Source organism: Mytilus trossulus, chromosome 13, assembly GCF_036588685.1.
Source record: "Mytilus trossulus isolate FHL-02 chromosome 13, PNRI_Mtr1.1.1.hap1, whole genome shotgun sequence".
Classification (NCBI taxonomy): Eukaryota; Metazoa; Mollusca; class Bivalvia; order Mytilida; family Mytilidae; genus Mytilus; species Mytilus trossulus.
Window position 1 is genome coordinate 3,477,163 of NC_086385.1, and position 23,306 is coordinate 3,500,468.

The 23,306-nt window shown below is 32.4% G+C and overlaps 2 protein-coding genes across 2 annotated transcripts; both read right to left on the reverse strand.

The window, feature by feature from the left end:
• Positions 1 to 4,599: 4,599 nt before the first annotated feature.
• Positions 4,600 to 5,697, reverse strand: LOC134695337 (uncharacterized). The gene has a single exon (XM_063556560.1). The coding sequence runs from the start codon at positions 5,695 to 5,697 to the stop codon at positions 4,600 to 4,602; it is 1,098 nt and encodes a 365-aa protein (XP_063412630.1).
• A 330-nt stretch (positions 5,698 to 6,027) lies between these two features.
• On the reverse strand, positions 6,028 to 7,650 carry LOC134695338 (uncharacterized). The gene has a single exon (XM_063556561.1). The coding sequence runs from the start codon at positions 7,648 to 7,650 to the stop codon at positions 6,028 to 6,030; it is 1,623 nt and encodes a 540-aa protein (XP_063412631.1).
• Positions 7,651 to 23,306: the final 15,656 nt, after the last annotated feature.

Genomic DNA, 23,306 nt, shown 5'->3' on the forward strand with positions numbered 1-23,306 from the left:
TGTTATTTATCGGTTGTTCTTTTAGCTGTCAGACATTTACCACTAAATTGAAGTACGTCCGGTTGCATACGAAAATATGTGTATTTTTTTGTCTGTTTGATTATTATTAACAATCATTGTATATAGTTTGTAACATGTCATTTACCTCAAAATTAAAAACATTCGTGCATTAATAAAATATGAATAATTGTCTACCCATGGCGTTGATTATACTTTTTTTATATAAATTTAAAAAAACGGTACAATACAACGGTCATAAAGCTTGCTTTTTTTAAATATGTATTGAGGAACACGACGAATGCCACATGTGGAGCATGATCTGTTTACCCTTCTGCAGCACCAGATATCGCCCCAAGTTTGGAGTTCGTGTTGCTCAGTCTTAAGTTTTCTATGTTGTTTCTTGTGTACTATTATTTGTCTGTTTGTCTTTTCAATTTGTAGCCATGGCGTTCTCAGTTTATTTTCCATTTTATGATTCTGATAGTTCCTCTGGTATCTGTTGCCTCTCATTTTGACGACAACAATGATCAGATATTAAATAAATTAGATTATTTGATAATTTGTTTTTGGTTTGTAAAAATGTAAATGCATGTATAATATAACATTGTATAGTGCATTACAACTATTAAAGTTGATTCAACATTCACAAACATAATCAATGTCTCAATATAAATGGATACCTTTTTTCTTCGTGTATGCATCAGGTTGAAACAGAAAATCTAACTACTGTAAAATACTAGTTCGTCGATGCAGGAAACTTGCTTTTTGAAAATATTAGTAAAGCTGAAATTTTGAAATGCGACCCAAAGAGGGCTTTGCAACTTTTAAAGTTGATTAAACTTTACAAACTTTAACCAATGTCTGAATACAAAAGTATTCTTACGTTTTCTCTACATATGCAACAAAATGAAACAATGACTCCAAATATAGCAATCAACGTGGATATATTTGTACTTTTATAACACGACAATCCAGCGATCTACACTTTATACATAGTGTCGTTGATACATTAGTAATAATTTTCATTTCCAGAGTCGAGGAAAATTAGACAAAGATGACGTTTTTATTTGTCTTTTTCATTATGTGTGCCGTCGCAAAGACAAAACACACGAAACGAAAAAGAAATATAATGTAGACTAGTTAGGAGTTAACCTCTGTAAAGATAAAAATGAACATAAATTTGCGTCTTTATACATCACATACAGTAACATTTACTACACATATCGTTGTGTATATGAAAAAAACCTTATAAAAATGTTTTAAGTTTAACTTTGAATCTTATTAACTGTTTACATGTTAGTGTATTACCTGGTTATACAGACGTGCATGTCGTCTACTTAAAAGACATCAGTGACGCTAGACTGTATGCCATAGTATGCTAACTTTTAACGGCGTAAAATTACCTATTATTTTCCCGGTTGGTAAATTGCACGTTACAATATGCATGCTAACTGTTTAGTTATATTTGCTTGACACTTTTTTCTTTCCATAAACAATACAATCTCGAATACAATTTTTAACTACCTCATAATACAATATTGACCAATTTTCAATGTTACTTAACATGTAATTTTCTGTGGTTGTTGCATATGTTGATTACATATTTCTATTGATTTTTATATAATTTTTGTTAACAAGAATTGTGCGCTTCCGTGTACTTCTTGTCTAGCCAAGGAAATCAAAGTGCTATTGCATCATTCATGTATAGGCAATGAACGTAGAGCGCTCTTGCATCATTTTTCCTGTAGCTCAATTAGACCTGTGCATTTGAATCGCAATGCAAAAACAATCTTTAAAGAAAATATTAGCGAAAGAGTAGAAAATTGATAGCATTTGCTTGGTTTATATCAACAGCCTTACACTTGGAGATTTCTACTATTTCGTTAGTTTCTAAAATATCAAAATAAATTTCGAATTCGAGTTTTTTTCTTTAAAAAGCCAACACCAAAGTGATTTGACGCGTTTTCCATTTCACTATGCCAATTGAGTTAAAATTGATTTTTCATACTCTGAAACACTGTGTTTACCAAACAACCCGTGTTTATAGAAGCTTCATTATCAATGAATGTAGGTGATTTAGAACTATTTCATCGTTTTGTTTAAGGGAGTTTTCTTTTATGTTAAATTTGTGTTGATCAGTCTTTAGCTTTCAAGTTGTGTTTAGTAGACTGTGTTATTCCGTCATTTTTCGTTTTTTCGCCATTGTGTAGAACGCCACATGCGGGGTGATATTATGATTTTGCCATTGTGAGATAACTTGTGCAATGTCTAAAATAAATGTATCGACAGACAGTAGAATAGTTAGGAGTAAACCTCTGTATAGATACAAATGCGTTTTTATAAATCACATACAGTCATATTTACTTATCGAATCATTGTGTACATGAAAGCATTTTGTAAAAGTTTTAAGTTTGACTTGTGTTAGCTGTTTACATGTTAGTGTAAAACCTGGCAAGACATACGGGCATTTTTTTCTACATAGACGTCAACAGTGGTGCTAGACTGTATGTCATAGTATGTTCACTTATCTTTTTTACGGCGTAAAGTAACCTATAATGTAAGCGGTTGGTAAATCACACGTCTCAATGTGCCATCTAACTGATTTGTTTGACACTTTTTTCTTGTAATACACAATACATTCACGAATACAATGTTTAACTTACTCATTGTACAATCATGATCAATGTTAAATGTTACTTAACATGTTTTTGTTGTTTTTTCTTGTAATACACAATACATTCTCGAATACAATTTTTAATTGACTCATTGAACAATTTTGATCAATGTTAAATGTTACTTAACATGTTTTTTTTTTTGTTTGTTTTTTTTCACCTAAAAGAACATTGTTACATACTTGTAATTTTCTGTGGTTTGTGCATATGTTGATTACATATTTCTATTGATTTTTATACAAAACATGTTTGAATAAATTGAGCTTGGTTTGTTTCAGAAAAGTTTTTGACAGTTTTGATTGTAACTTTAGATTTTTTTGTCGCAGTCAATGCTATATTATAGAAATTTTTTAATGCACTATTTACAAAATTGGTTTAGTGCCACGTAGTCATTTTGGCATTTAGCTTTATAAAGTTTACAAATGCTTTTTTTTTTAATTTGTACTAAGTCAAAGTCCCTTGTTGTAAAGGTTGGGGGACCTCAGTGGTAATAGTTGAATTTTCGTTTAACTCATTACGTATTATTCCCAGGCACCCTTTTGAAAACGTATATTGATGTCTTGTCCTTTCTCTGCATTTTTGTTTTTATTGTTTTTGTTTTAATAATTGCGTTTATTGTTGATGAACTCCTTGGAATCCTTTCCATAATTAAGGTATACCCTGAGACGTTTCTCATAAATCATGAGACTTAGCTTTTTACAAATTTAACTCCATGTATAAAAATTGATGGTTTGTCCAGGATTACATAACGATGGAATATTCTAGACATGTTTTGAAATAATAAACATTTCTAAAAAATTAAGAAGATGAAGTATGAGCTTCAATAATGCAACTTTCAATCTGAGTCACAACGTTTGAAAGTAAACCATTATAGGTCAAAGTACGGTTTCAATCACATTCCGTTGAGCAGATTTCCGCAATTTTACATATTTTCACTCTACTGATAAAGTGTACACACAATTAAAACAACACGAATTAATACAAAAAAAAATATGCATGCACAATATAACGTAGAAGTACATGTTATGGCTCACAAGAAAGACTAATAAGACTTCAAATTCTTTACTTGATAAACAAACCTCCGGAGAGGGTGAAAAACTGAAAAATACAAAATAAGCAATTCTTACTAACAATTAGCATTACAAAAATTTAGCATAACAGTACACAATAAAGTATCAATACTTAAAACAAAATATTTGGTTTTAACAATGTTTAAATAATCTTTTTTTTTCTCTTTGTCAAATGCAATGTTCAATATTCAACTTGTGTTATTCAATGACTGTCATAATAGTCTAAGCAAATTCAAAGTTCATAATAGATGTAATACAATAATTCAGTTACATCAAAAAACAGTAGCACACGTGCTTGTGGTTACAGTAGAAAACAGTCGCCTTTTTTCATAATTCGAAGTGAGCAGTTTACAATAACAAAAACCGCTAATTAAATACTTTTCAAGAGAAAACATCTTAATCAAAGCAAATGAAATACAAATCAGCACACTGGATTTAAGAATTAATGTAAAAAAAAGGTATGATAAACAGTTCATGTAATATGACCAAAAAGAATGTTTGTCAACTGTTTAGGACGACTTAAAAATAGTACACTTGTCAGAAAAGGTTTATACATATATAAAGAAAAATATGCTACATATTAACTTACGCTTTGGTGTCGTGAAGTTACAAATTTCATTAGAAATTGTACAAAATTTTGCTTGAACAAATTTTCCAAACGTGCCGGATATAAAAATAAGTGTATAAATCAAGAAGATAAAAAACAAAGACGTGAACTCCGTTACATTTCCGGAAACACGACACTCCCCTTCTGATTTTTTAAAAAATCACCACAAAAAATACAAAATTTATGCTTATCTAGCAATATACATGTACTGAACAAGAAGACGGTATAAAGTTGCAAAAATAACTGACCTTCATTTTGAATCAGTAAGAACGAGAGGAATGAGTTCAACAATTGGTCTTATGAATGAACTGGGTTTGTTGTCTCTAATAGTTCGAATTTCCACTTTTCGGATTTTCATGTCGGCACTGGGGAAAACTTTTGTTACTATTGCCATCGGCCACTGTGGTCTTGGTAACTCTCGGTCCCTCATGAGAACTATGTCTCCTATATTTAAGTCCTTTATCGGCATTTCCCACTTTTTCCTTACTTGTAGTGTATGTAAATATTCTTTATTCCATTTTGACCAGAATTCATCTGCCAGTCCTTGAACCATCTTCCACTGACTACGTAGCATGTCCTTAGTTCCAAATTGTAGCATAGATTGTTCATCCTGTCCTTTCTTGTGTGTTAAGAGCATAGACGGAGATAATACTTCCGGGTTATCCGGGTCAGTAGAGACAGATACTAACGGCCTTGAATTCACAATAGCACTGACCTCTGCCATCAAAGTAACTAAAATTTCATGCGTGAGTCTATTTTTCTCACGAATGAGCATGCAATCTAAAATCCTTCTGCTCAAGCCTATCATCCTTTCCAAAGATCCACCAAAATGTGAAGCATGCGGAGGGTTGAATTTCCATATAGTTCCGTATTGTGATAGCATTGTATCAACAGTGCCTTTTTCAATGAATTCGGCTGTGATTCCTAAATCTTGTATTGCACCAACAAAATTTGTTCCTCTGTCTGATCGAAGAATTTTAACAGATCCTCTGATAGCAATGAAACGACGATATGCATTGATAAAACTGGCGCTACTCATTTCTTCTATGACTTCAATATGTATCGCTCTTGAAACCAAACATGTGAATAATATTGCCCATCTTTTCTGATTGATTGATGAGCCTCTAGTTTTTCTATGAATGATTTGGTATGGTCCAAATGTATCAATTCCCACAAAGGTAAAAGGAGGTCCTGGAGTGAGTCTATCTTCCGGAAGGTCAGACATCTTTTGTACTTTAAACTGACCTCGCAATTTCTTACATGTGACACATTGTCTGATGATTGTAGAAACTAACCTTTTACTGCCTATAACCCAAAAACCTCCTGAACGCAAGGCTCCTGCAGTCATGTGTCTTCCTTGATGACATGTCAATTCATGATAGTGACGCGTCAGTAACACAGCTAAATGATGTTTCTTTGGAATAATTATTGGCTGAAGATGTAGCTCAACATTTTTTGCATGTCGTATCCGTCCACCAACTCTAAGAATATTATGTTTGTCTAACACAGGTGAAAGCGACAATAAATTTGATGTAGGAAGTAACTGACCAACAGAACTAATTGCATTGATATCATTTGAAAATGCCTCTGCTTGCACTGTTTTGATGATAAATTGTTCCACTTCTTGTCGAGAAGGTGGACTCTCTTGATGCAACTTTCTAATAAAGGCTTTGAGAAACTAAATAGCTCTCACTAGACTTTTCCAAGATGCAAGCCGAGAAAACCTGCTTGACAATCCTACTTCCTCATTAATGTCAGTTTTATTAGTATCTACAGACGGACGGACTTCTTTATCATCATTTGGGTCGACAAGTGGATACATTTGTTTTCCAATATCTGAATCTTGACTCAAGAATGTTGGTCCCTGTAGATAGACTGAACTGGGTAAATCTAAAGTATTAAGACTTCTTGTTGCTACATCTGCTGGGTTCAGATCAGTTGAAATGTAGCTCCATTGGCTGGGAGAACTTGATGTTCTTATTCGGTTTACTCGGTTGCTCACATAAACATAAAATCTACGTGTTTCATTAGTTAGGTAACCTAAAACAACATTACTGTCAGTATAAAAATGAAAATAAGTTGAGTCTAATTTGAGTTGTTCTTTCAAAGTATCTGCAATCTCGACTGAAAGGACAGCTGCACATAACTCTAAGCGCGGTATTGTGTGGCTGTGTACTGGCGATACTTTAGCTTTGCCCATCAGAAAGGAGACTTCACTTTCATTTTCACCAAACAATTTCAAATAAGCAGCAGATGCTATCGCGTCCTTTGACGCATCACTGAATACATGAACCTCCAAATGAGTAGAGTTTAAAAATGATATGTCTGAATATCTTCGTGGTATTTGTAAGTTTTGAAGATGAACCAATGAGGATACCCAATTTTCCCATCTTAATTTCAAATGATCAGGGAGATCTTCATCCCAATTTGTAGGTCCAGATTCTGACATCATCTCTCGGAGAATTAGTTTTCCATTCATTGTAATTGGAGACGCAAACCCAATAGGGTCAAATATGCTATTAATGACCGACAAGGCACCTCTGCAAGTGTACGGCTTTTTCTCTGAAGACACTTTGAATGTAAATTGATCGACATAAATGTCCCATGAAAGTCCTAGGCTGCGTTGTACAGGAGGAGTTTCAGATCCAAGGTCCAGGTTTTTGAGGTCCGCAGATAAGTCTTCCGATGGGAAGCTTTGAAGAACATCTTTACTATTTGACACTATTTTATGGAGTCGTAATCCACCACCATCTACAAGAGCCTTTTGAGATCGCTTCATAAGATCAACTGCGGACTCGACATCTGGGCATGACATCAACCCATCATCAACATAAACGTTGTAATAAACAAAGTCCTGAATGTCATTATCTGCATTTTGCACTGCTCTCCTTAAGCAATATGTGGCAACAGAGGGAGAAGGGCTATTCCCAAAAACATGTACAGTCATTCTGTAATCAATAAGAGGGCGATGAACTTCATTGTTTTCATGCCATACAAAACGCAAATAGTCTCTATGTGAATCTGTTACCTTAAAGTTGTAAAACATTTGTTCTACGTCTGCTGTCACTGCTACAGCCTCTTTACGGAATCTAAGTAAAACACCTAATAAATTGTTTGTTAGATCTGGTCCTTTTATTAAGACATCATTCAATGAAGATCCGCTAAACTTAGCCGACGAATCAAAAACAATTCTCACTTTTCCAGGTGTTTTGGGATGATATACCCCAAAAAAGGGAAGATACCAACATTCATTTCCTATGGGTAGATTTGGTGCCTTCTCAGCATGTTTGTTCACAAACATCTTATTCATGAATTCAAGTATATGCTCTTTTTTGTTAGGGTTCATGCGAAGACTCTTTCCAACGAGTTAACTCTCTGCACTGCTTGTACTCTATTATTAGGCAACACAGGTCTGTATTTGCGAAACGGAAGAGGTGCAGTCCACCGATTATCTGATCCTTGTTTCACTTGAGAATCCATCAATTCTATAAATAGTTTATCCTCGATTGAAGGTCCAATAGTTTCATCGTAAGGTGTTCTCTCAAAGATAGATTCAGGTTTTACAGTAAAAGCATTTGCACAAGGTTGAAAATGAGAGGTGCGTCCATCTGGCAAAATAAAAGTTTTGTTTACAGTTACAGTGTCTGTTCGGTGAATCTGACCGAGACAAGATTCTCCTACGATCACCCACCCTAATGGCAACTTTGGAGCATAGGGTAAGTTGTCATCTCCCAAGCGTTGATCAAGAACGTGATGGGCTTGAATCACATCTCTACCAATAAGTAATTCAATTTTGATATTCTGGTCAATGGGTGGTATGTGCAACGCTATGTTGTTAAGATGTTCATGACTAGCTGCAACTTCTGGTGATGGTATCTCATCACGGTTGTTTGGTATGTCGTTGCATTCAATAAGTGATGGAATGTGTATAGAAGTATTATGATCTAAAGCTTCAATTGTATAATGTCTTGCTACTCTACCCATTGTAGATACTTTGCCTGAGCATGATGATAATGTAAAGCATTCTCATTAAATATATCGACAAACTTTGATGTACCTAATGAATGAGTACTTTGATCATCTATGATTGCATATTCCTTTTGAGCCATGTGTGTTTTATTTTTTGGATAAACATAAATTGGCAAAATCTTAGCGCAAGACTTGCTACTACTCAACAGATTTCCACAAATCTTTGTACAAATAGCTGATACATGTGATAAGTTATCAAGCTCCCCTTCGTGAATCTTCTCCCTTTCACAGTCATTTATAGATTGAGAGCCATTATATGGATCTATGTTTTGGTCTTGTTGGTAAATGTGCAAAGCTGTTGGGTGATTTGAACTTTTACAAATATTACAATGTATATTTTCTATACAGTTTCTTTGCAAATGTTTCTGAAGACTGCAGCAACGAAAGCAAAGCCTGTTTTTCTTTAACAAGTCCATACGTTCAGTCATTGGCTTTTGACGGAAAGCTCTACATTCATTAAAATCATGATTTGTGCCATGAATAGGACAAACTTGCTTTTCATCTATTGTGTATACATCAGTTTTTCTAGTAGATACACGCAAATTAGATTGCATACTAGCAGGATTAGAAGTTTTATTTGTCTGAGGAGCAAACTGAAAACTGGGATCTGTACGCCATTTTGCCATGTCGTAAGTAAAGTCAACAAAGAATGAGAATGGCGGGTACAACATGTTGTGTATTTTCTTGTATTTAATAGCTTCTGTTGACCATTTTTCCTGTAAGTTATGAGGAAGACAACTTACGATCTGATTAACGCCAGTTGAGGAGTCATAATAAGCGAGAACTTGTGAATATTGTGGATTGTTTTTAACAAATTGGATTTCACATAAAATGTTCATACAGGCGTTCATAATCTTTGGCAGTATTTGTTAACTTTGGAAAGTTAGCGAGTTTGGTTTTTAAGCATTGCTCAATCAATTCTGGACTTCCATATCGAACATCCAATCGGTCCCAAATTTTGTGTAAGCCACCAACATGATCACTAGCACTGGCAGCTTTGATACTTTCTGCTTGTCTTGCTGAATCTGGACCAAGCCATTTTATGAGAAGATCCAACTCTTCTGAAGGAGTCACACTAAGTTCTTTCATAACATCTTTAAATGTCTCTTTCCAAGATAGGAACTGAAATGGGCTATCATTGTATTTGATAAGTCGTGATAAAACAATATCCTTCCGAGCCATCATCTTTGTGATCAAATTACACAGTTCAATTTGTGAATTATTGATGTTAACATTAGGAGGCACATATGGTGTAGATGTGTTTGCATAAGTGCTAAGTTGTGGAGATTGCTTTTCTGGTGTATTCACTATCGCAATTGGTTTTGTATCTGGTATATGTAGATTTTGAACATATTCTTTTGTTCTTTCTTTTTGAAATTCAGATACAGAGTCTAGATCATCATCCTCTCCTACCATGGACTCATTTTCCAATATTCTGATCTCTGACTCCAACACCTCAGTCTCTTCTTTAATCTGAAGGATACTTAATTCTGCCTCAAGGGCAACCTTTTGTCTTATAAGATTAGCCTGTTTTGCACTGTATTTAACCTTCGTCTCTAATTGTGCTTTTTTCCTTAATATATCAGATTTACTCGATGAGTGACTGTGATTTGAAACTGAACGACTCGGTTTTATCTGAGTAATGTCTATCTTTTCATGCTGCTTTAGTTCTCGATAGGTTGCCATTGTCACAACTGGTCGAAGCTTTTTAACTGTTATGGCTCACAAGAAAGACTAATAAGACTTCAAATTCTTTACTTGATAAACAAACCTCCGGAGAGGGTGAAAAACTGAAAAATACAAAATAAGCAATTCTTACTAACAATTAGCATTACAAAAATTTAGCATAACAGTACACAATAAAGTATCAATACTTAAAACACAATATTTGGTTTTAACAATGTTTAAATAATCTTTTCTTTTCTCTTTGTCAAATGCAATGTTCAATATTCAACTTGTGTTATACAATGACTGTCATAATAGTCTAAGCAAATTCAAAGTTCATAATAGATGTAATAAAATAATTCAGTTACATCAAAAAACAGTAGCACACGTGCTTGTGGTTACAGTAGAAAAAAGTCGCATTTTTTCATGAATCGAAGTGAGCAGTTTACAATAACAAAAACCGCAAATTAAATACTTTTCAAGAGAAAACATCTTAATCAAAGCAAATGAAATACAAATCAGCACACTGGATTTAAGAATTAATGTAAAAAAAAGGTATGATAAACAGTTCATGTAAAATTACCAAAAAGAATGTTTGTCAACTGTTTAGGACGACTTAAAAATAGTACACTTGTCAGACAAGGTTTATACATATATAAAGAAAAATATGCTACATATTAACTTACGCTTTGGTGTCGTGAAGTTACAAATTTCATGAGAAATTTTACAAAATTTTGCTTGAACAAATTTTCCAAACGTGCCGGATATAAAAATAAGTGTATAAATCAAGCAGATAAAAAACAAAGACGTGAACTCCGTTACATTTCCGGAAACACGACAGTACATCTGTATTCATGCTTATAACAATTTGAAAATTTACTTGATTATTTAAAGTAACCATTTGAAAAATTTTAAAAATCGCCAAAATCCATTACTTTGACTGAAAGATGAATAAAAATCATGGAGACAAATTCATTTGCCAAGGACATGTTTGTTTTATATTTTGTTAATAAAGCTATATCAAAAGTTAAAAGACCAAACTTAATAGAAATAAATATCCCCGTTATTCCTGGGAAGAATTTTTACCATATCAAATTTGACTTTTTTTGTGACCTGTCTGCACTTTATAGGAAATTTGAGAGGTACCAAATAGCATAATTATAAATACCATATTGGTTCATATTATTGAAGAACAATACTAAAATTCTACTTAATATTCATTTGATGGATAGCAAAGGCCGATTTTATAAAACACAGCATGTTTTGAACATTTAAGCTTGATAGAAAATCTCATTTTAGGATCAACCCTTTAAAATGTAAATCCTTGATTTTTTGTTAAATCATTATACAACTGGACCTTCCGTGTAACAGAATATAAAGATGATCTTGTAACCTTCGCTCTTGGTGACTTTGCATTGATTTATCTGAGACAGACACTAAAGTCGATATGCAGGAGTCTTTTGATACTGTAAGGACCAACGTGATATTGAGAGACACCTACACAAGACTTACACCAATACTTATCCTCAATCATATCCACATAGGTGTATATGGCAGACCCATGCAGGAACATAGTTTTATATATTTTAAACTGATTAGGTCTTTCCACTTTTCCATGGAAAGACCTATAGGTTTTCTTCTGATGTCGCTTAGATATTTGGAATATGATATTGAACAGTTTATACGCTTTTGAAACTGACCCTGCATAACCGAATACTTTCCAATATAAGAGTTATCTCCCCAAAAATAGTTTTTCTTTTTATCTCTTAGGCCTCGCAACCGTATTAGAAACCGACAATTTTTGTTTTCCAAATTGCTCGTTATATCCTCAGGATGCTCTGTTTAATTTTGACCGAAGCCGTATAGAGATTCCATATGAGAGTTATTTCCTCTTTTGTATCATATAAGATATCGACAAAATACGTTCAAACAATTGTTAGTTGTGACATGTCGTAACACATAAATTAAGTTGTAAGGGTACGTGGACATTTGATGCAAGTTCCCCCCCTTTTATATATAAAAGTTGTCTTATTGTAATATAATTTATAAACAATGTAAAGTAGAGGCCTACAGTTTTTTTTTAATTGAGGTCCTTGGTTGATGACCTTGAAATTGAGCTCAAGGTCATTGGTAAATCTAACATGCTAGATTTTGACCTTTGCTTTTACCTCACATGTATACATAATAAAGACATTGGACTTTATGCATTAGGTTGCAAGCAATATGACCTTGTAAAATTAACTAGAAAAGACTTTTATTAATCGGAAGTTGCTATTTTTTGGTACTGAATTAATGTAAAAGTATATCGAACCAAATATTTTTGGAATCAGTGTCGAGTAACTATCAAACAATACGGGAAGTAACATTTTTTTAACCAGAAGTAAATAAAAATCTCCCTTATTTATATTTGTTTGTATAGAAACCATATATTTTTGAAATCAGATGCTGAAATTGACATTTTAAAACAAATTTTAATATTTTCATATCAAAATAGATCCTTACTATAGTCGCCGTCACGTAAAATTGGCACCATGATTTTTGTCAAAATTTTCTTAAATATCGACCGTGTTTACTCGAGATCATGTTTTTCAATTAGCGGAATAAAAATCCAATCCAAATATATATTACTGTCCTACCTTTTTTTGTGTTTGCACTGTATAATCCTGACCTTCACAAAATCCAGGATTATTTTGTATGGTGGAATCCGACATTGTTATTACCGGAAGTGTTGCCGTGGAGTCCACGTGCTCTCAATTTTCTTGTGTCTCTCGGAGCTGTGCGTCATCTTTATGTAAAAAGCGCGGGAAATGGTATCATCAATGACAATGATATTTCCGGAGAGTAACGAATGTTATGTAGTAAGGGATCCTCATAGAAACCAAGATGGCGGTTTTACAATGAAAACAATCTTGAAAAATGTGATGGTCAGGATTATACAGTGCAAACACAATAAAAGGTAGGACAGTAGTATATATTTGGATTGGATTTTTATCCCGCTAATTGAAAAACATGATCTCGAGTAAACGCGATCGATATTTAAGAAAATTTTGACAAAAATCATGGTGCCAATTTTACGTGACGGCGACTATAATTATAATCCTGGTACCTTTGATAACTATAAACATAGTATCGGTCACTACTTAATGCTATCAATTATTATAATTTATGAATTATATTCATTTTCATGTTAATTCATGCGTCTTTTGCAGATAATTCTCCAACAAAACACAACACAGCGGGAATAATGTCAGATAGGACTCGATAATAAAATAATTACCTACAGCATGCTTCGTTCTTTGAAGTCATTATCAAAAGTTTGAATTTTGTTTCGAAACAAACGCATAAAAATTATGATAGTAAAAAAGACAAAAACATAGGTTTTCAAGTTGGAAAACAATCTATAAAGCTTTACAATCATAGTATACTTTAAAAGTTACAAAAACGTCGAATTTGTTTTAATAGCAAATGAGACAAGGGGCGGGGGGGGGGGGAGAGGGGACCGTATCGAGAAATCAAGTCTTACATTTGATTATGTCAGTTGTTCAAAAAGGTCATAATCCACATCATTTGGTCAGTTTTGTTTTAAATCTGTGATGTATGATTTCACAGTTTTCGCGGATTGATTCTAATCATTGTTATGTCAACCAATTATATAATATAAGATCTCATCTTGGTCAACCATACTTTACTCACTATAAAAGACTATATTTGTGTTATTTGTCCACATCACTTTCAGACGTTCGATTGAGCACACTTTTCAATTTATTCCTTCGTCACTGTTTTGGTGAAAGAGTTTAAAAGAAAACTCTTGAATTCTTTACTCATTTTAGAACTAATTTGCATTCTATATATCTGTCTCTATTATTGCTTACCAATCAAAGAGAAATAACGGGGATAGTATTTTACAATAGTTATATTTTGAATATTCAGAAATAATGAATCAACAAATTAAACTAGATGAGATTATTTGTATGCCCATTTAAGTCGGAACACACTCGTTTAGCGACGTCGGTGCTTATGTCTGTCTTTCAACAAAACAGTGACGAATCAATGTTTAGAAAACTGCGCTAAAGTGTAACGCCAACAAAACATTACACATCTAGTCTTAAATATAGTGAGTCAAATGATTTTCAGAAGAGTTTGTTGTTTCTCGTTTTTTTTTATAAAAAAAAAAAAAATTACACCTTTTTTTTTGTTTTTTTTTTATTGGTTTAAAACTGGTTATTTTTGGTGCCCTTTATATCAAGCTGTTCGATGTGAGTCAGGCATTTATTTCGAAGGCCGTACATTGACCTTTATTGGTTTACTTTTTACAAATTGTGACTTGCATGGATAGTTGTTTAATTGGCACCAATATCACAGTGTATCACGTCGTCTTATATCATAGTTATCAATGAGTTAGCCAGTGTCATAGTTTGTTTTTACTTTTATTTTCTATTATTCTGGTAATGACAGGGACAAACTTTCTTTTCTGAAGCGGCGTAAACGATTATTTCGAAAAAAAATAATTCATTCCGACGGATGACATATTTGAAGCCTATGTGTCTAGCTGCAAAAATGTGAGATCTGCTAATAATGCATGAAGGAGATCTTTTGTATTACCGGATAATAAATCTATGTGTATAGTAATGTTGTTTTTTCTAAAAAAATGAATATTTGTTTTAAACGTCTCATTTGTGATGTTTTTTTCAAATAGTATACCAGCTTCGAACTAGGATATTCAATGATCTAAAAAAAAAAAGACAACTCGTCTCAAAAATAAACGAGAAAAACATAAACAAAATCATAACTTTTTTGACAGACCGGAGATATATTTTTTTTACTATTTACACAAAACACGTTCCTCCTTGAAATTTTTATGAGTAAGGCACTGGTAGATATGTTCAATACTGAAACGTTTTTCATTTTACGCTTTATATTTTTTGCTTGAAATAAATAAATTATATCTATTTAGATCAAATCAATCATATTCTTCAACTAATAAATCTCAACTTATAGATATATATCTAGTGTTTAACGAGAAATACGAATTTTCCTTAAAGGTTTGATGTAAGGGGATTTTATAACAAGCACATATCATGTTGATGATAAGGAAACATCTGAAGTTGATATAGTAACAAAACTAAACAGGCGACCAAATCTTGGACAAATTTTGTTCCTAAAATCATGAAATACCTTCACACAAACTAAAAATCACTGGTAAAACTGGAGAGGGTGATTGGCTTTTAAAAGCCCGAACATGAAAACAACCAAATTAAAATGAGATAACGAACGGCCTTACTTATTACAAAACAATTTACGAAAATAAATACAAAAGATCTAAAACAATAACAAACACTGGGCTACAGGCTCTTAACAGGCACATATATGATTTAGCGGTTAAACACATATTGAGATGCACCAACTTCACCCTTTTTCCATTACTGTATAAAATTTGCAACGGTACACCACAAGAACAAATTATACAAATCAATACACGAAAAACAGCAAATAGCGATTACTATTTTACCACAGACTCCCGACGTGGATACATATAAGGGGTTTAACATGTTTGTAAGCGCAAACCCTCCACATAAAATGGGGCGGTAGTGTTATAGTTTATACTATGTAAAGTAGTTGTTAGGAATAGATTATAAATCATAAACATGTTGGGAAAGACTTGACTCAAGATATTTGTACCAATCTTTGATGTTCACTCAGTTTTTTATGAATAAATTAAGATGCGAGGAAACCTTAGTTAGACACAAACTAGATGGCAATAACGATATTGAATATCTGTTTTACAGTCAAAAGACAGATATGCTGCAGTTGTCTTTACTTAGATCTTGACCTTTTTTCACGAATGTGACTCACATAATTCTACTTATTAAATGGATTTATTTTTACGTGAGCAACACCATAGGGTCTTTCTACCATAACGGAACATATACGATCAAATGTGTTTTGATTTTAATGGGGTTAGGTTGCCCTGTTTTCAGTTTTTATTGTTTTTTTTTCTTTATGCCTTTAATTTTTCAAACTCTCTGTTGTTTATAACGGTAACGGTCTTGTTTATCCGTTGTCATGAAAAACGCGTCAATTCGAAATTTCGTATTTTGGTATTAAGTTTCAAAGTTAGAGAATTTACTTGATCGATGTTTTGTTAATTTCTTGATGTCGTACAATATTTGAGGGTTAAAATAATGTGTGATAATCATAATCCCGATAATATAATTGTGTGGTGCCTTATCATTTAAAATACTTATTTATATATTGCATTTGACACGACGGGTCTGTTGACAGTTCGGATGCACCATCAATTTGGTAGGGTAAGTGATTCCAATAGATATAGGAAGATGTGGTATGAGTGCCAATGAGACAACTCTCCATCCAATTAACAATTTAGATAAGTAAACAATTATAGGTCAATGTAAGTCCCTTAAGAGTTGATGTTGTGTTTGGAATACTGATGTTTGATTCTTGGGATTTTCTTTTTTATGACACTGGACAGATTAGTTTGAATGTTTCATTGGTATCTTTTTATACATAGCAACACACAACACATAAGAACTGCATACATTTTGTAGTAATATCGTCCACTGTTTAGTTTTGGTCATTGATATATGACGAATGGTGACCTATGGATTTACAGTTTTGTGTCAGTTTGACGCTGGTGGAGAGTTTTTCTAATTGACACTCATCGCCCAATTTCTGTGGCTTTTTTTTTTTAAATTAACCAAACTACTAATTGAATAGACAGAGGGACATTGCAGTATTTATTCAATATGTTGAAGAATATATTTCTAAATTTTTATGAGTTTTTTTCCGCAATTATTACATGTTTTTCCGTAGGTTTATTATTCTGGCATCTAGAAAGCAATATATGTCATAGTCGTTAGTTTTACATCAGTAATGATTTGGCTTATCATGCTCGGCTGCAAAGTCAAAGCACGATTACGTACAAAAAAGACTAGACCAATTTGTTGTGTAAATGATCGAAGGACGACTGTACCACCAGAAACGTTACGGATCAAATTCAAACTGGCGTATTGTTATGCGTTTACTTTTCTTCATTGACTAGAGGTATAGGGGAGGGCTGAGATCTCATAAACATGTTTAACCCCGCCGCATTTTGAGCCTGTCCTAAGTCAGGAGACTCTGGCATTTGTTAGTCTTGTATTATTTTAATTTTAGTTTCTTGTGTACAATTTGGAAATTAGTATGGCGTTCATTATCACTAAACTAGTATATATTTGTTTAGGAGCCAGCTGAAGGACGCCTCCGGGTGCGGGTATTTCTCGCTACATTGAAGACCTGCTGGTGACCTTCTGCTGTTGTTTTTTTATATGGTTGGGTTGTTGTTTCTTTGACACATTCCCCATTTCCATTCTCATTTTTATTCAAACTGAGGGTAAAAAAACACGTTAGCAAAATATTGCACACCAGAAAGAGAACTATTATGATCCCTGGGAAGTTACAAGTAGTGTTTAAACAATAACAAATGTTACAACAATAGGATAATTGATTGAACATCTTGTTCATAGCATTACATAACAAACATGTTCACGAAATAAACGTATCAAACTCAAAATCAATTATAAGGTGTTACCTGCGAATTCTGGTGTTCCAGTACCTTTTGTGTTATTATCTATGTTTGCCATTTTGTATTTAGCTATCTTTATTCATACACTCTTACATGAACACGATGAAGTATGTTGTAGTAAAGTCAGTTAATCTAATTACACTAAGTTCGTTTTAGTACACAAAATGCATACGTCGAAAAATACTGTCTATTCAGTAAGACACATGCGTACGTAAGTAAACATTGCTTGTTTCTGAAAATACATTATGACATTGTATGTTCATAAATTCACAGCATTTTATTGTGATAAGTTATTAATAAGATTGTAAAAGGCGCCAAAAATAAGCTTTGTTTAATGCAGTTGAATGTTTAGTTTGATATATTGTTTTATATCACTTAATTCAGAATAATACATAAAACATTAATCTGCAGGGTAAGTGCATGATCCCGTAGTGTCCATGGTGATAAACGAATGAATATACACAAAGATATGTACATAAAACTTTAAGGTGATATCTGTTTCATCAATTGCCATTTGAAAGGAAATTTCACCCAGACGAAATGGATATACGACTTGAAAAACCATATTCATACAAAGCAAACATAAAACCGTCAAACATTTAAAACCAAAACTTTAAAAACTAGAACCATAGGTATATATATATATATAAACCTGAATGCTAAAGTGCATGTGCTATACTTGGCAGACTGAGGTCTCTCAAGCTTAATAGGGTATATTATATGTTATTCAGGTCTGAGACAGGGTATATACTGTGATATTCCCGGTTTAGAGGTTATATATACCTATAATGTGTAAACAAAAGTGTTAATTAGCTGATCAAGTTAATATGCTAGTTCAATCATCAATATATAATAGAACGTTTTGTTTATAATTTTTTTCTGGATCTTCAATTTATTTACATGAACAATAAATGTGAAATATGAGATTCCATATTCTGAAAAGATAGTTATAAAAACTAACTGTGTAATCAGTTGTTATTGGTTTATCTAGAACCTCGGTTTGATATAAGTTCTTCAGTTAGATGTCTAATATGACAAGTAATTGGAACAACGAAAACAAACACATATACCATACAATCCACACTAAATAAAATACTCAAAATAATAGTACAAAGGGAAGGTAACTCTGCCATGTCTATGAAATAATTATATTTTCACTATACAACATTCTAGGTAAAAGTAGACATTGAGAAAAAAAAATATATGTCTACATGTGATCATTTATATAAATCAATGAAACATGTATTTTATATGTATAAGAATTACAGATCAGATGCATGTTTCGTTGTACTTCGTACTTTATTTGGCTTTTTAAATTTTTGGATTCGAGCGTCACTGATGAGTCTTTTATAGACGAAGCGCACGTCTGGAGTATATATAAAATTTAGTCCTGGTATCTTTGATGAGTTTATTTACACGGTTATGAATGTACATGTAGTGACCCGGTTTTGAAAATTTAACCTATTATGTCTGTTTGTTCACGTACCGTTGTCAATATAACAGAATTTGATACAACTATCACACAAGTGAAAAGTTTAGCGCTATAAAACCAGGTTCAATTCTCCATTTTCAATTTTAGAAAATGCCTGTTCCAATTCAGAAATATAACAGTTGTTGTTCATTTGACACGATGAATTAATGGTAAGCTCACTCCTTCTTAACAACCATAATTTATTTATCATACTTATACACAAAAAGTATTTCTTTATACAATTTAAACGTTCACATTTGACTGTTTTAATATATATATATATTCTTTTATATGTTATCTCATCCAAAATTGTATGCATTTTTATGCATTTTTTGTTTTGTTATTGTTTAAACTTCTCTGTAACCTTTGTACTATGATTGTTTTATGAGAATGAAATATCTATCATTCGTTTGATGTGTTTTATCTTTTGTTTTGCTATTTGATTAGGGGCTTTCCGTTTTAAATTCTACTCCAAGTTCAGTTTTGTGCTTTTTCTGTTTATGCATTTTCGAAAACTTCGTATTTCTTTTAAAATATGAGTTCTTCGACAATGTCTGATGATGAGCGAAATCCTGTTGGTTTTATGGTGTTTCTTGTTCATTTCCATAACATGGCTTCGACCGTCTGCCTTTCAGACGCCAGAACGGGTTTCATAATTTTTGGGGATTAACTATTCGTCTACACAATATGTTGGTATGCATGAACATTTATGTTACGTCCGAAACATTGTTTGTACACCACAAACAAATCTGTTAAAACTGTTCCAAATTTAGAACAGTCGAGAGACAGTAACAAGGATTGAAGTCTTTTATAAGTGTATGAGGACTATTCAAGAACTAAGAAATGTAGAATGAAAATCTAAATTGTTAATATCGATAGTAAAGCAACCAAACTGTTTGGGGAGCAATTTTCCTTGCGATAATTAGAATAAATGTGTGCTATTTAAGTCGTAGGATCTTCTGTTACGTTGCTTCACACAATTTGTCAGATAATCACCTTAGAAAAAATGTATTGAAGTTAAACAATTTAATTAAAATGAGATAACAGTTTACATTTACAATAACAATTTACAACCGGTAAGTCGAACCAGCCAACATGATTGAGGGCTACAAAAACATATTTTACTAGCAAAATATGATACCATTTTTTTTTACAAATTATAATGTTTTTATTTCAATCCTTTCTTACAAAGATACATTTGTAGATGATGACTTGTTTGTTCCAAAAAAAATCCCAAAATTACAAATCTATGAGTATGGTCAATTTGACAAGAAAAGCAACAAGATTTTATTAAACTTTCTAATATTAATCCACCTGAACTGTTTTCAAGTTACATAACTCAGATTTGTCCATTTTATATTTTGGCTTCTTAAATACAATGCTCTCAGTATTTGTATATCGAATACGTCATGATTTAGAAAAAAACCTGTATTTGTGTTTATTCATGCACAAAGACCATTTAAATAAATACATATATTCAATCAGGTGAAGTAAAACAACCAGTTATTTATTTTGGGATTGAAGTGTAAACCGGTGTTTTGACTTTAATTTAAAAAGATAACAAATCATACTAAAGGGATAACAGATTTATATTTGAAGCACAGTTTAGTGAGTTAAATGTAAGTATTACTATTTTTGCTTGCTCAAAAGTTTGATATTTGAAATTTGACTTCCAAAACTCAGATAATCATGTTATTTTCTTACGTTCTTATAACCATTGATTCTATACTTAAAGGCAATTTAAGAAGTACATTTTTCTATAAATATATCACAATTGTTGTAGCTTTTTTTTATTACTATAAATCAAGCCATGGTTTTGTATCGGCAACAGAAAAGTTTATTCTTATTTTCATTTTACTTTTTTATAATTTAAGAGTATTCAGTTTTTAATACTAAAAAAAGAAAGAGTGAGAAGAGTGCCGTATTCTTAATCAAAATTAAATCAAAGCTTTCTGATCCTGTTCTGCTGGAATGATTGGAAGAGTAACTAATTTCATAACAATCTATAAATGAACAAAACACCAGCAATGCCTATAACAAACAGAAACGCAATTATTTATAAAGCTGAGACAGTTCGTTAAAGATCTGTTTGATTCATACAATTGTGCATAACTAGAAATATCAAGAAGAATAAAAAACATTTTTTCTAGAAACAAAGATGTCGTTTTCAAGAAAGTTTAGATAGATTTTTGCTGATTTTGATTACATTTTTATTTCAATTTTATCATGATGAATACAATAATCTCATACGTTTAATGAAACCTCCAAAACAGAGCTATTCGTTGCATTACTTACAAACTGTACCTGTTACGAAGACAATTTAGGAAACCTTTAATATACTAGTTGTGTCGTCTGACCTGTTAGTCAATCCAATGTTTCTTATCCTTAATTTTGATATTTTGATTAGCGTTCAATTTGCAACTTTGGGGTTCATTTAAAAGATCAGCCAATTATCCAAGTTTAAAATTGCTACCTTAATTTAATCTAATTTTAATTCGTTTTAGGATATTTAAACAGCTGTACACAACTATCACTAATTAACAGTATTACAACCTAGTCTTGTCAAGGTCTTTAATTTCACCTTTAGGTACATCGAAGATATTTTGTCACTCAGTGAATGCGCACTTCTCTTATATCTCAATGACCTATAGTTGTTTATGTCTGTGTCATTTTGGACTTTTGTGGATAGTTGTCTAATTGGCAATCACACAACATCTTTTTTTTATATTGATATTAGGAATACAACATACAATAGAATAACTGCCTCGTGTCATTTCTTACTTTTCCTCGATAAAGACACACGTGGACTACAATATATTAGAATCTATAACAAAAGTTTTCCTATTTCCCAATCCTCAACATTCCATATATTATCACGTATAAGCCTCTTTCTTCATCATATTATAACGTAATACGTTATAAATATGCATGTAACAGGCAGGGTGTACTCATTACAAAATTACAACTGAAACAGAATTATTTGAATCATTTTTGTGTCTTATTTTATTTTGTGACAATTTCAAAGAGTGATATTTTTTTCATTTGGGAACAGACAAGCACAACGTTAAACCGTGTCGTTACTCTTGTTTTGTAAAGTTAATGCTATAATTTATTTTAGTTTGTGTTACTTTTTTTTTCTTTACGAAATGTATGACCGCATAACATCGGTAAATGACTGTTTTCATCGTTTAAAAATAAAAAAAAAATCATTCTATTTTAAATTCTAACATGACGTCCTTCAAACGCTTTGAGTAAACACCCGTGTAAAATACGAATATAGTTCATGAGCTGTTCCCATTGTACCCCCACGTCTTATGTTTTTTAAATGAATGAGGAACCCGACATCATAGAATGATGACGTAAGAATATAAACATTTTACGGGAAAATTCACGCTTTTGAATCCGAATATCATCCAAACAAGGAAATGTAAACAAACGATGCTTAAATGTGGTATAAGCCATTTTTTGTAAACATGTTAAACATATAAGTAAATTATCATTTAAATTCATCCAAAACAATCTAAATATGTTATTTTAAATAGTTAAAACATGTCACTAATTCAGTTTGATCCGTTCTTTTACGTCAATTTAATAGTACGTTTATTTATGAGAACGGCAAATATTTGCCTCCACCTAGAGCGCTTTGATCCAAAAGAATTGCTGTATTTGGCCTATTAGAATCGAAATAATTCATGGGGGCTTGAATATATCTAAATTTTACCACGGGTTGTCCCTTTATGCCGATATTTTTCCCCTCGCTAACGCTCAGGGTAAAATATTTGTCATAAAGGGCCAACCCGTGGTAAAATCACGATATATTCAAGCCCCCATGAATTATTTCTTAAATAATACAGAGGAGTGTTCCCTAGCTTATTGTATCTTAATCTATCTGTCGTTGGAAATGTGGAAATGAGTTATTCTTTGGCAAACTTAACTCGGAGTAAAACAAAACAGTACAATCACCAAAATACTGAACTTCAAGGAAAATTCAAAACGGAAAGTCCCTAATCAAATGGCAAAATCAAAAGTTAAAACACATCAAACGAATGGACAACAACTGTCATATTCCTGACTTGGTATATGTATTTCTAAATATAGAAAATGATGGTTTGAACTTGGTTTTGTAGCGCTTAAATTCTCACTTGTATGACGGTCGCATCAAATTCCGTTATATTTACAACGATGTATGAACAAAACAGAAATTATACTT